This window comes from Aspergillus novofumigatus, assembly GCF_002847465.1.
Source record: "Aspergillus novofumigatus IBT 16806 chromosome Unknown P174scaffold_2, whole genome shotgun sequence".
In the NCBI taxonomy this organism is placed as follows: domain Eukaryota; kingdom Fungi; phylum Ascomycota; class Eurotiomycetes; order Eurotiales; family Aspergillaceae; genus Aspergillus; species Aspergillus novofumigatus.
The window spans coordinates 4,323,285-4,336,698 of record NW_020194275.1 but is presented as its reverse complement, the minus strand read 5'-3'; the positions used below and the strand labels follow the sequence as shown (position 1 = coordinate 4,336,698).

General features: G+C 54.2%; 5 protein-coding genes across 5 annotated transcripts; 2 read left to right on the top strand and 3 right to left on the bottom strand.

The window, feature by feature from the left end:
• Window positions 1-168: 168 nt before the first annotated feature.
• Window positions 169-1,164, bottom strand: P174DRAFT_364554 (NADP-dependent oxidoreductase; the record flags this gene model as incomplete). Its single annotated transcript, XM_024821999.1, has 1 exon — window positions 169-1,164. The coding sequence occupies one exon, from the start codon at window positions 1,162-1,164 to the stop codon at window positions 169-171; it is 996 nt and encodes a 331-aa protein (XP_024686437.1).
• Window positions 1,165-1,455: 291 nt separating this feature from the next.
• On the bottom strand, window positions 1,456-2,346 carry P174DRAFT_458425 (DUF341 domain-containing protein; the record flags this gene model as incomplete). The annotated part of the gene is made up of 2 exons (XM_024829662.1): window positions 1,456-2,147; window positions 2,208-2,346. 2 exons carry the CDS (start codon window positions 2,344-2,346, stop codon window positions 1,456-1,458), a joined length of 831 nt encoding a protein of 276 aa, XP_024686436.1.
• Window positions 2,347-2,850: 504 nt separating this feature from the next.
• Window positions 2,851-10,151, top strand: P174DRAFT_418770 (type I polyketide synthase; the record flags this gene model as incomplete). Its single annotated transcript, XM_024824723.1, has 7 exons — window positions 2,851-3,190; window positions 3,249-3,517; window positions 3,581-3,980; window positions 4,106-5,418; window positions 5,499-5,696; window positions 5,747-9,929; window positions 9,991-10,151. 7 exons carry the CDS (start codon window positions 2,851-2,853, stop codon window positions 10,149-10,151), a joined length of 6,864 nt encoding a protein of 2,287 aa, XP_024686435.1.
• A 67-nt stretch (window positions 10,152-10,218) lies between these two features.
• On the bottom strand, window positions 10,219-12,484 carry P174DRAFT_439542 (MFS general substrate transporter). The gene is made up of 4 exons (XM_024826826.1): window positions 11,787-12,484; window positions 11,662-11,734; window positions 11,539-11,612; window positions 10,219-11,485 (listed from the first exon to the last, which is right to left on the bottom strand). The coding sequence occupies exons 1-4, from the start codon at window positions 12,287-12,289 to the stop codon at window positions 10,447-10,449; spliced, it is 1,689 nt and encodes a 562-aa protein (XP_024686434.1). The 5' UTR covers window positions 12,290-12,484; the 3' UTR covers window positions 10,219-10,446.
• P174DRAFT_118021 (uncharacterized protein) lies at window positions 12,389-13,203 on the top strand. Its single transcript, XM_024821059.1, has one exon. It carries the CDS (start codon window positions 12,590-12,592, stop codon window positions 13,019-13,021), a length of 432 nt encoding a protein of 143 aa, XP_024686433.1. The 5' UTR covers window positions 12,389-12,589; the 3' UTR covers window positions 13,022-13,203.
• Window positions 13,204-13,414: the final 211 nt, after the last annotated feature.

Sequence of the window (13,414 nt, the reverse complement as noted above, 5' to 3'; positions counted from 1 at the left end):
TATGTTGACCTCCCTAAGCCGCATCCTCATACAGATGTCTCAGATTATACGTCTTTTCTATACTTATCAGACTCGCAGCTTCTTGCCATTTGCCGGTGGAGAGTGTCGAATGAACTATGTGTTTGCACATACGCTCTAACCGGCACCTTAATCAACGACCAAGTACATTCAGATCAGCACCACAATCTTCCCATGCCCGGCTCCCCTGGAATGAGCGGATTCGTAAGCTTCTCGCACGTCGTTCAAAGACACCACTTTGGATACGTGGCCCCTAATATTACCCCTGGCGACGTGTTCGGTGATACGCGCCATGCTCTCCGCTGAAGGCTCAGCAATCATGTACAGTGCCCGAACACCCTCCTTTCCTTGACTAATACCCTTTTTGTTGTGTTCTTCCCTAAAACCCCAGCTGCAGGCGTCAAAGGACAAGAGGGTACCGTCCGGCTTGACGACAGCCCAGCAGTCTGCGAGAACCTGGGCTCCGACCGAGTCAACTACCACGTCGACTCTGTCTAGAGTGGTGAGATCACCGTACTCGACCACTTCATGAGCTCCGAGGCTCTGTAGGAAGACCTTGTTCCGCTGATTCGAGCTGGAAGCGGCGACAACGTGGTGGCCAGCAAGTACGGCAAACTGCACTAGAAACGTGCCAATGCCGCCCGCTGCTCCGGTAATTAAAACACGCTTTTGTCCGTTCTTTGCTGTAGTCTCGAGGCCAACATGCTTGAACAGTGCCTGATCAGCAGTGAGGGCACTTCCGGGGATGGCAGCAGCCTCCTCCCACGACAGGTTATCTGGCTTCTTGACTGCTTCCTCGGTCGTGACAATGGCGTACTCTGCCCATGTTCCTCCCCTTCCGGCATGCGTCATGCCGTATACATGATCTCCGACGCGAAAAGTCGTTTCGCCCTCGTGCACAGCGACGACAATCCCGGAGAAGTCATTCCCCAATGTTGCATGGTTCGGCGGGTAAAGCTCGTTCCACTCGAGATTATCTTTGTACACAGTGGAGGCCTTGACTTGGATCAACAATTCGCCCGGTTTCGTTATCTGGGCTTTGGGGATGTTGTCGTGGACTTCGATGGCCGAGGATGGGGCAATATTCCCGGGAAACCCATATGGGACTCCCTCGGGTGAGGTGGGTCGGACTCGTGCAGCTCTCATCGTCGTCTTGGTAGTTAACTTGGACTAGGGTATCCCTCAAATACGGCGCCCGGGCTTGTAATCTATATCAACGGTCGTACGGTGATTTGCCAAATGTGGAGAGCCCGCCAGATCCTCCCAACTCGGCGTCGGGCAAGAGCTCAGCAAGTCACAAGCGACCATTGGCCTGGTGTAGGTTATCATGGCTCATAACTACCATTATGACTGAAACAGAGGTTTACAACAATCATAGAACATCGCTGTGCAGGCGAGAAGTGACGCAACATATATATATGTAGTCTATCCCCTTCTCTATGCCCGCGCTAAAGCCCAGTTGATTTCTCGAAGTACAGCTATGATCTCACTCTGTTTCTTTGGCATGTCGTGTAGCCCGCTATGTACAACTGTTTTGGAAACAGACTGCTCGCAAAGAGTCCTGGAAAGCTGCGCCATTTGGATCAAGTACTCAAAGTCATTTTGGCCCCAAACATGGATGGTTGGAACTTGTATCTTTTGTGTCAGCGCCGATGAATACATCACGCGAGGAATCTCGTCCAACTCTCCGTAGCGATATATATCCATATCAGTCCACGGAAATTGGGGGTCTTTCGCGCCGGCTTCGACGACTGTTCGTTGAAGTATCTCGACAAATTCTCGCTCTTCGCTCGTCAGGTCTTTCCCTATGGGCCCGGCTCTGTTCGTCACGTCGTATCCCCTTGCTCGCAGCTTCGATATGATGCCGCGGCCCATGTTCGCATCCGAGCTGCATGGCATGGCGGTGGAGAAAAGACAAGCAAACTTGACTGCGATCGGGCTGCCGACCGTCTGCTGCTGATGGAAGTAGGACAAGGTGAGCGCTGAGCCTTGACTGAAGCCAAAGATCCCTTCAAAGGGGCCTTCATCTTCAAGGGTGTCTTCGAGGTAACGGACCGCCTGAGCGATGTCGGAAGGAGAGTAGCCTTGAGTGTGAGAATAGTATGGACCCGGCTGGAATTCTGAGACGCCTGGAGCCCAATATGTTAGCGACAAACCACAACGGTGTCTCCGCCTCACGGCTCACGTACCGGGTCCTCTTGCACACTCAAAGGGCCCGTCTACAAAGATGAGTTCGAAACTGGGATCGAGCTCGCGCCGCAGGTTGGACATTTGCCGTTCGAGAATGGCGCCGGAACTGCCAGCGCCATGCAGACAGAGGATCCTCATGGTTGGGTTCAGTCACGCACTTGGTAATTGAGGGCAACAAGTATTCTCAGCGCTGATTCCGTGCTTCGCTTATTTGTGAGGAAATGCTTCGAGCGCACCGGGCCATCGCCCAATGCAGCGCGCCGCGCCCGAATCGAGTCTCCGTCGTGGGCGGCCCCAACCAGAACAGACAGTCGCTGCCACGCTATGCCCTTCAGAGCCAGGGCGATCCAGTATATCCTCGCTCCATATGTCTCTATCGCACACGCAATGAATCCACCGGAGCTGTAGTATAAGCTGTGCAACGTGTTGAACGCTGTGGGCAAAGTGGGTTTGTATTTAAGACACAGGGGCCATGCAAAATCACTGCAGCGACCTCTAACTGAACTGCTGATAAGGTCGTGTGCGGTCAGCCTACATGTCCGTGCGTGTTTTTCTCATCCTGTGTCCTACTCGTGGCCACAGTGTGACCGTTATTCATCCAGTGCCAAATCTACACCCTGTCGCAGCCACTGACCCTTCGTCATGGACTTTTCCCCGTCAGACAAGCAGGAACCCATCGCCATTATTGGAGCCGCATGTCGCTTCGCTGGTGGAGCATCCTCTCTAGACTCACTATGGGATATGATCAGCAAGGTCAAGACTGGCCATGGTGCAGTCCCCGGCGATAGGTGGGATAGCAACATGTGGCATCATCCCGATCCAGACCGAAAGGGCGGCATTCTCCCACAGCATGGTTACTTTCTGGAGCAGGACATTGGCCACTTTGACGCTCCTTTTTTCTCTGTAACGGAAAAGGAAGCTGCTTCTATGGACCCCATGAAGAGAATGCTGCTGGAAGTATCTTATGAGAGCTTTGAAAATGGTCAGTGCGATTTCCGTGCATCTCTGTTAGTCCCAAACTGCTGCTAATTGGCGTGTAGCTGGGATACCCATGGAGCACCTGATAAACAGCCGTACGGGTTGCTACGTCGGTTGCATGACAAACGACTACGAAATGATCTCGTTGCATGACATCTACGATATCGGCCATCCAGCAGCAACCGGACTAAGCGAAGCCATGACCGCGAATCGCGTGTCTTGGTTCTTTGGCCTTAAAGGCCCCAGCTTGACGCTCGATACTGCTTGTAGCTCTTCACTCTACGCGCTGCACTTGGCGTGTCAGTCCTTGAGGCTGAGAGAAACAAACATGGTATGCTAAGACACCACAGCCGGTTGCATCTTGACATGGTAACTTATTACTTGGCTTGTCTAGTCACTCATTACGGGGGTCAACCTTCTCATCAACCCCAATACCTCACATCAGCTGACTGCAATGCACATGCTCAGCCCTGAAGGCATCTCACATACCTTCGATGACCGGGCCAATGGATATGGCCGTGGTGACGGCATTGGAGCTATGGTCGTCAAGCGTCTCTCAGACGCTCTACGCGACGGCGATACGATCCGCGCAGTGATTCGTGGATCTGGAGTCAACGCGGATGGCAAGACCCCCAGCGTCACTCAACCGAGCTCCACAGCGCAAGCCGAACTCATTATCCAGACCTACGAGGACGCCGGCCTGGATCTGTCGCAAACAGGGTACTTCGAGTGCCATGGGACAGGAACGCCCATTGGTGACCCTCTCGAGCTTACTGCAATTGCGTCGACCCTGGGTGCAGCGCGACGCGCAGCTGGAAAGCCCCTCTCCACATTGGAAGCATCAAACCCACGGTGGGCCACACAGAGGGATGTGCTGGCCTGGCTGGCGTTTTCAAATCCATACTACTACTGGAAAAAGGAATGCTGGTCCCCACATTCGGCGTGGAGCGCATCAACCCAAAACTCAAGTTGGCTGACTGGCATCTTACGCTCCCAGACGAAGTCGCCAGATGGCCCACGCCAGGGCTGCGTCGAATCAGTGTCAACTCCTTTGGGTTTGGTGGAGCAAACGCTCACGTTATCCTGGACGATGCGTACCATTATCTCCATGACAGGGGACTGGAGGGCAGCCACAACACTGTCATCGGTGACTTTGGCTCAGACTCCGGCTTCGAGGACACATCAGTCAACGGAGCTGACGAGCCAGGCAAGAAGCTATTCGTCTTGAGTGGTAGGGGCCAGACTGGAGCCAAGCGAGTGTCTGAGGCTCTCCATGCATGGCTGCAACAAGATCCAGAGGACAAAAACGATCCAGCCTTGTTGGAGAATCTCGCATTTACACTTGCGCATCACCGCACGCATCTGGAGAACAGAACTTTTGCGATTGCAAATTCGACATCTGAGCTCATAGAAAAGCTATCCAAAGGCCTGGTCGCATCGACTCGCTCGCAACGCCATGGCAGCAACCTCGTTATGGTGTTTACCGGTCAGGGTGCTCAATGGCCAGCAATGGGTCTCGAACTGCTCGCAAACTCGACGTTTCGCTCAAGCATCGAGGCCTCCCAAAGTTATCTCGAGGACCTGGGCTGCACGTGGAACGCAATCGATGAATTGAGCACGAAAACAAATGCCAATGTCAACCGCCCGGAGTACAGCCAGCCACTATGCACGGTGGTTCAAGTCGCCTTGGTTGACCTGCTTCGCTCCTGGGAGGTCATGCCCAAAGCTACAATCGGACACTCGAGCGGGGAGATTGCTGCTGCATACGCTGCAACTCTTCTTACGCACTACGACGCCGTAAAGCTGGCCTACGTCCGAGGGGTCAGTTCCGCCGCAGTCTCCAAGCCAGGTGCAATGATGGCTGCTGGTATTTCTGAGGATGAGGCGCAGGCATACCTTGAGAAGGTCCCCGCCGACTCGGCCGTAGTTGCTTGCGTCAACAGCCCATCCAGTGTGACGCTATCTGGCGATGTTGACGCCATTGCTCAGCTGGAAACCCTGATATCGGGCGATGGTAAATTCGCCCGCAAGCTCAAGGTCACCACTGCATACCACTCCCCTCACATGCGTGAGGTCTCGTCAACCTACTTGGACATGATTGGCGAACTAAAACCCAAGGAGGGCGACGTGGAAGGGGAGACGCCCGTCATGTACTCGTCTCTTACGGGATCTATCGTTGCTTCAGCAAAGGAGCTTAACGCTCAGTACTGGGTCAACAATATGCAGAACCCCGTCAGGTTTTTACAGGCACTGATTGCACTGTTAAAGCATAAGAGAGTTGCAGCAGGGGTAGCCGACCAGTGCCAATACAGTGGGGCAGCTTCCTCGAGGTTGGCCCCCACGCTGCTCTTCAAGGGCCCGTGCGTCAGATTATCGACGCAAGTAACAACAGATTTGCCAAGTCTGCCCCATACGTCTCCATGCTGGTTCGCGGCCAGGACGCAACGGAGACGGCTCTGAACGCCGCGGGTGTGCTGTGGGCGGCCGGCTGCCCGATCAAGCTGGCTGAAGTCAACCAGCAGACATCAACGGGAAGTAACCCCCCTCAAATGCTTTGTAGCTTGCCCAGCTATCCTTGGAACCACGCAAAAAGGTTCTGGCACGAATCGTACACGTCTCGATCGTATCGTTTCCCCCACATGCGCGCACCGACTATCTGGGAATGGCCGAGGACTCCCAAAACAGCCTCGAGCCACGATGGAGGAACTACTTGCGCATCTCGGAGAACCCGTGGATTGAGGATCACATCATTACCGGTACTGTGCTGTACCCGGGCGCGGGCATGCTGGTGATGGCATTGGAAGGCGCATTGCGCATTGCCGACTCTTCCAAGACGATTGAAGGTTTCCGCATGAACGACGTCACTTTTGAGCGCGGTCTGGTCATCTCCCTGGATGAAGAAGCCCCGGTGGAGACGCGCCTCAGCTTCTACCCCGACGGAACACGGCCCAGCTCATGGGCCTTCACTGTCTATTCAATGACCAACGGCTCGGCATGGGGGAAGCACTGCGCCGGGACTGTTACTGTTGTGTACCAGAAGGGAGTCAGTGATATCGAACCAGACGGGGTGAATGCCTCGTGGCAGCAACAGTTGGCCACACGCAGGGCGCTACTATCCGAGGCAGATTCCATCACTATCGACGTGGGTGCATTCTACAAGAATCTGGAGGCCATTGGCATGCAATACGGGCCGTCCTTTTGCAATGTCAAGTGCCTCACAGCAGTGCCCTCGCAAAAGGCCTCGTACGGGTCGGTGGCCGTTCCAGACACCAAGTCGACAATGCCCGGAGGGTACGAGACCCCTCACCTCATTCATCCAGCAACCATGGACTCCATATTCCATTTGGTAATTGCATCTCTCGATGCTGGCCAACCGGTAAAACAAGCCGCAGTCCCGTACAGCATTGACGAGATTTTCGTGGCCCATGATCAGCCTAAGGAGGTTGGAGCACTCTACTCTGGCTACGGTCGCTTACTCTCCCAGACTGGCCACGAGATCATCACGGACCTCGTTGTCTCCGACGAGGACTGGACACGACCAAAGCTGACTGTCAAGGGCTTTGCCCTTCGCCAGGTGACCTCTGACACAGGTGGGGAGTCTTCCGATGCTGCTCCTTCCCGTCGTCCCACGCGGAAATGCGCTGACATCTCGTGGATTCCTGATTTGTCCTTTGTCACCAGCAGCGAGCAGCTCACGAGGATCAGTCCTTCCAGAAACGCGGCTGGGTTAGTCACCAGCTGGCTCGATTCCGTTTTCTTGAAGGAGGCAAACACCGGTGTCCTTGTTGTCTTGTTTGATGAATCTGAGTCTAGTCACAATGTGCTTCGTCGCCTCAACAGCCAGAGGTATGGGCCAAAGAGGATCATTGCCGTCGCCGCATCCGAGTCCATCTCGCAGATGATGAAGAGCACACTGGGCGAAGGCACTGAGAAGCTGGACATTACATATCAGACGCTGTCTGAGAGCCTCTCTGTCGAGATGCTGGACCCAGAAGCCAATGATGTTGTTCTCGCTCTGGGTGTTTCCGACCTCGATCGACACGCTGCCACGCTGGCAAAGTTGGCTCCTCTGGTATGCCTCACTTCTGCCAGTCACCCAGGTGAAGTCGGCCCCATTCCGTCAGAGAGGACGTGGGTTGGCAGCGTTGCAGAGGATGATATCTACGTCCTGTGCAGTTCAAGACCAAAGTCCCTTCCGGTTGAGTTGCCTGACACGGTCGTGATCCTCCTGCCCGAGACGCCGTCCGTTGCGCAGAGGGAATTTGCGGCGGAGCTTCAGGCAAAGCTTGACCAAGCCGGTCACTCGGTTTCTGCGACGAATTTTACTCCGGAGAGTATAACTTTACTCGCTCACAAACATGTTATATCTCTGCTTGAAACTGACAGTCCTCTTGTGTACGCCTGGAACGAGGATCAATTCCACACATTTAAGAAACTCATCTCTACCGTGAGCCATCTTTTCTGGATTACCCATGGCAGTGTGATGGAGAGCTGGTCGAACGGGGTCGAATTTGCGACGACCCAGGGCCTGTTCCGCGTGATGCGCAACGAATATCCCGTTGCTGTCCTGCCTGTTCTCGATCTGTCCGCAGTCGCTGACATTTCCAGCCCCCAATACGCGGACCTGGTCCTCGATGTGTGGCGATCGTCCCTGCCGGACGACGGAGAAATGGAATACGCCGAGTACAACGGCCTGGTCTATATCCCTCGAGCCACCGAGGACGCGGGCTTCGATTACGAGCTTCAGCTGGCAAACAATACCGCAAAGCCAATCGAGTCAACCCTTGGCGCTGCCCGGCAGCCGCTAGCAGCAAGCGAGTTGGCATCAGATCAAGCATACATCTGGATCGCCGACGATGAGGCCCAATCACCCCTTAAAGAAGGTCAAGTCGAGATCAAGGTCGAGTATTCCGGTGTCGGCTTGGGCCAGACATTGACCTCTGTCCGCCACGCTGTCGGAACTGTTGCCCGCCTTCACGACTCAGTAAGGGCTCTGCAGCTTGGCCAGCGCGTTGTTGTCTTCTCCGAGGCTGCGGCGAAAACGCACCTCCGCCAAAATCAGGACTTGGTTGCACCGCTGCCCAACGGACTCGCCCCACCTGACGCTGTTACCCTTGTTGAGCCACTTATTACAGCGCAGTATGCACTCCTCGAGATCGCTCATCTCCGTCGCGGGCAAGGACTGCTGCTGGATGACGCCGGGAGCGCTGTCGGCCAGGCTCTGGCACAGGTTGCCAGCGCTATTGGCGCCGATATCTTTGCTCTGGTTGACACCAGAGAAGAACGTGATCTCCTCTCTGGGCGATATGGCATCTCTAAAGACCACATCTTCGACGCTGGTTTGGAGAACTTCGTGCCGCTGATTCAGGCGACTACCGAAAGCCGTGGGGTTGATGTCGTTATCAGCCACCGCACCCATTCCCATGTCCCTGGCTTGATGTCGACTCTGAGTGAGTTTGGCCAGTTTGTTGACCTCACCGGTGAAGGCTTTCGGGCTCTCCTTCCAAGCAGTAAAGCCAACGTTACCTTTTCGCGCATCGACATCGCCGCCGTGATGCAGCGCAGGCCCGCCACTGTCGGGAGACTCTTTCGACAGGCTTTCAGAGACTACAGCCTGCAGGGGCCATCCCCGCTGACAATTATGCCCGTCAGCAAGCTCGGTAGTACGGTTGATACCGTTTCACCCGGGCACTCTGCCGTGTCCTTTAACAATTCGAGCCCATTGCTCTTGCGGCCACCCCCAGCTGAGCAACTGAAACTTGACCGTGAGGCAACTTATGTTCTGGCCGGCGGCTTGGGCGCTCTTGGCCTACACATTGCCAACTGGATGGTCGAATGCGGCGCCAGAAACCTGGCCTTCCTATCCCGCTCAGGTGGTGCAAGGAATCAGCACGATCTGGACAGGTTCACGGAGCGCTCCGTTCGGGTGAAAGCTTTCAAGTGCGACGTCAACGATGCTCGCAGTGTTGCCAAAGCCTTCGCCGCCATCAAGGCCAGTGGCGGCAGGGTTGCGGGCGTGATCCAGCTTGCCATGGTTCTTGACGACGGCATCTTCGATAACATGTCGTTTGATCAGTGGCGCTGTGCCATTGAGCCCAAGACTAAAGGCTCCTGCAACTTGCTTGCCAACCTCTGGCCTGGTGATAAACCCTTCTTTATTCTTCTCTCATCCATAACCGGCGTTATTGGCAACACGGCACAGGCCAACTACGCTGCGGGGAACACGTTTGAGGACGCGTTGGCTCATCACGCCCGCCACCATCTCTGTATCAACGCTACCAGTGTCGATGTCGGTTTGGTCACAGACTCGGCGCACTTTACCAACGCTGGTGAGTTTGGAGACCTCGCTGTGTACCTGGGTCGATACCAGCACGGGTGGCGAGGCCTGCAGACGAATCTTGACGAGCTCGGCGTCGTGCTGCGGGCCATCATGCGAGGCTCGACAACGAATGGACAAAGCGTACCAGCTCAGATAGTCCTCGGTCTGGAAGACTGCATCGAGCATAATCATAACATCGATGGCTTCTCGAGGGACAAGAAGTTTGCGCTTCGCGTCGCGAATTCTGGCAGTGATAACAGCGATAATTCCAACAAGCAAGACGTGGGCTCACTCTTGGCGAGTGCGACAAGCATGGCCCAGGCTGTCGCAGCTGTCGAGGAGAGCATTAAGAGCTTGGTTGCTGCGGCCATGGGTGTTTCGGTGGACGAGATCGATGCTCAAAAGCCTCTCTATGACTATGGTGGTGAGTAAAATGCAGTTGCGTACTACAACTCTGAAGACACCATGCTAACCCTTTTCTATAGTTGACTCGCTACAAGCTGTGGAAGTCCGCAATCGTGCGCTGAAGGATATGAAAAGCGACATCTCCGTGTTTGATATCTTGAGTGCTATGCCCTTGGCTGATGTAGCTGGCAAGATTGCTGCCCACAGCCAGCTGGTCAAGATCTCTGCAAGCGAAGAGTGAGATACTCGACCCTTTCACCTGGCTAGCTTTAAATAAAAAAAAATAAATAGACTTTGTCCATTATGCTTTCCTGTAGTGGCGTTCTATCTCTCAATCTATATATATATATATGGCGTGATCAGACTGGGCTTCCATACTGAAACAACAAGTGTCCACAAGCAAAAGGCGAAGCCCAGGCATGAAGCCCACTCTCAACAGACGCGCGGCTGAGCTTTATCGCGGTGAAATCTAACAAGGCAAGTGTCGACCCATATTGCTATGTTCTATCAAGGTGGAGACGGTTACAAGTATGCGATTATGACAACTTCACCCGTTCCCACCGCATTAACAGTCCTGCCCCAAGCACCGCAGCACTTCCCCCAATTGATATGCCAAACACATTTGCGATAGTCGTCCCAATCGCCTCGGATGCGATGGCACGAACTTCAGGAGTTCCATCGTTCAAAATGGCCGAATATCCACCACCAAGAGCCTCGCGAATCTCCCCAGCGGCATACCCCCTACCACCGAGAGCGGTCTGCAGGGTGTCGAACCCAACATTCTGGAAGACTGTTCCTGCTATCGCCAGCGCCAAGGCCCCTCCACCAAGTTGGGCGACGTTGATGAAACCCAGAATGGAGGTCGCCTTCTCAGGGAGCGACTTGCTCATGGCAATGGCGTAGGCGGCTTGGAATGTCAGGCCGCAGCCGATTCCCGTTAGTATCTCGAATCCATAGATATTCCTGGGTGGTGTTCCAGTCGAGATCTCGAACAGGAGTATACTCCCGGCCAAGGCTATTATGCCGGAGAAGAGGTACCAAACTGCGTAAACATTGAATCTTGGCAGAAGGGTTCCACTGAATAAAGAACTAAAGATCATGAGGAAAATAAATGGCAGCAGCCGGGCTGAAACAGCGATAGCGTCATCTCCCTTGGTGAATTCGAAGAAGAGAGGAATGTAGTAGATGTTACACTGCAAAACTGCGCTGCTTCCGGCAGTTCCAATGTACAATAGGATCAAGGACCGGCTTTTGAGGCACCAGACGGGATAAATTCGATCTTCCTTTGTTGTGAGGAATGCCGTCCACTGCTGGAGTGCAAACAGTACGATGGTTACTCCTGTCATCACCCAGAGAGCGATGATTGAGCCGGAGTTCCAGGGCCACGTTGAGCCACTGTACGTGCACGAGATGATGAAGAGAGAGTAAGTCGCAGCATTGAGTATTGCACCAAGCCAGTCGAGATTTCTAATACGAGGAAGGATCTTTTCGTGACGGTGTGTGCCGTGGCGTGGAAGACAGAAGATATAAATTGGAGCAGTCACCCCTCCAAGTACGAGGTTGATGTAGAAGGCCCTGTCCAAGATTAAGAAAAGATCTTGGAAGCCAACTACGGAAGGCACACTTACCAACGCCATGTTGCTGGGCTCTGTGCAAATGCTCCGCCGATGACTGGCCCAAGGATGGCCCCAGTCCCCAAAATCTGTATGTATGCTCGTCAATGTCCATTGTCTCTAATCGGTATGGGTAACGTACGTGCTGATCAAAGCAGTGTAAATTGGTCGTCTGGCGGCGGAAACAAAAACGGAAATGTAGCTGATACCTCTTTCTCGCTTGTCAGCGCTTGCTCCCTGCTCGGTGCGATTACTCTACTTACCCAAGATAGACACCTGAGCCACCTACTCCGGCAACGACGCGACCAACAACCATGGCTTGCATATTCGGGGCTGCTCCGCAGATCGCACTCCCCACCTCGAAGGTCAGGATGCTGCCCAGGTATAGCCATTTGACCTCTATCTTGGTGTATAGCGAGCCGAATAGTGAGACTGTGGCCACTGAGCCGAGTAGAAACCCCGTTCCGACCCAGGGTAGGAGGCGAAGCTCCCCGAGGGAAGCCAGAATAGGCCCTTGCACATCAGCAGCGATCGTGGAGTCGAGTCCGTACAGAAACGCAGTTAGATATAGTCCAACGCATACCACAAACCAGCGAAGGTTGCTCATCTCCCTGCCGACGCCACCGCTGGCATCTTCTTCCTCTGGTGTATCGGACCCATTGTAGGCAATGCTGACGGACTCGGTTGGTGACGGACCAGTGACTGCTAATTTTTCATCGGCATCTCGCTTGTCAGGTTCGTCGGTGGAATTCACTGGTGGACTCATGATTCTGGTGGGAATTTCAGCGCTGGAGGTTGAGCTAAAGGTAAAACATTAGCTAAGACTGAAATCCAGAGAGGTGACGAATGTTGAGAATCGTTGCTCTTCCCTTACTCTGGTTACTCTGGGTAGGAGATCTTGGACTCTCCACCAGGAGCTACGGGCGCGGAGATCATCCACATCTGGGCTGCCTTTCCGCAAATGGCGGGCGCCGTTGTTCACGTTTGGAAGAGTCAGTACGGGATTTGAAGGCTTACGCAGCTTCTCTATTCGGCGCTATCAGCGAATTAGCCATTACAAATAGTAATGGCCACCGGTCAGAGCAGATACAGCGGACATTGTGGGCTTACTAGACGACGGACCGTCCCGTCGAGTCGCGCAGCCCTGGCCTTGGCCGTGTCACATGCGAGCTCTGCGAAAGCATGTGAAGTTGGGCTGGAACTGGGGGTGACGAGCCTGCCCCGAAGGCTGCCGACTCTCGGGAAGTGTGGGAAACCTCGGCTATACGGAGCTGGAGCTGTGTACTCTTCAGCTTTGCAGCTTTCCAGTTCAGGTCAGTCTCTGGCCTCCAATCAGCGCAATCAGAGCCGAGATCAGCGACAGCGGCCGCATGGCCCTACCAACTCTAGACTCTCCCAGGGTAGAATCCGCAGGTCCTCACCTCAGCGCTTGTCTGCAGGCTTACATCTGCTGCAAGATCCACCATTATTAGGCGTCCAGTGTCTCATCGACGCCTAAGCCCAGCCGCGCGGGTCCTGCGGTAGTGTGATAAATCTGTACAACCTCACTTGCCCGTATGGTCTCAAGTAATCCTTGTCTACTGCTTGTTTTTGGCCCCCATACTGTGTCCTGCGTTGTCGGAAAAATTCGGGGTCGCAAAACAAGAGCTTCTCAAAGTCTAGAGCCCACAGTGATGACAGCTTTGGATCTCACACATGGTAAGCGATTGGCCATTATTGGAGGCGATTAGCCACGCGTTGGACGCCATATCGTCGGGGGCTGATTCAGACCTGAAAGGTGTGCAGAATACGCCATATGGGCTATAGATCCAGCATACAGCTACTTGACTAGACGATCAAAAGTACCCCAGCGCGTATCTATAAATGTATACATTGCTCATGCAAGTATCAT

Bases quoted from the DNA above. Each gene is read 5' to 3' on its own strand.
- P174DRAFT_439542 (XM_024826826.1), bottom strand. From the start codon at position 12,289: ATGAGTCCACCAGTGAATTCCACCGACGAACCTGACAAGCGAGATGCC. The intron at 11,613-11,661 runs GTTACCCATACC...GCATACATACAG, and splicing joins CTGCTTTGATCAGCACGTAC to ATTTTGGGGACTGGGGCCAT. The intron at 11,486-11,538 runs GTAAGTGTGCCT...AATCTTGGACAG, and splicing joins AGCCCAGCAACATGGCGTTG to GGCCTTCTACATCAACCTCG.
- P174DRAFT_118021 (XM_024821059.1), top strand. From the start codon at position 12,590: ATGGCCACCGGTCAGAGCAGATACAGCGGACATTGTGGGCTTACTAGA.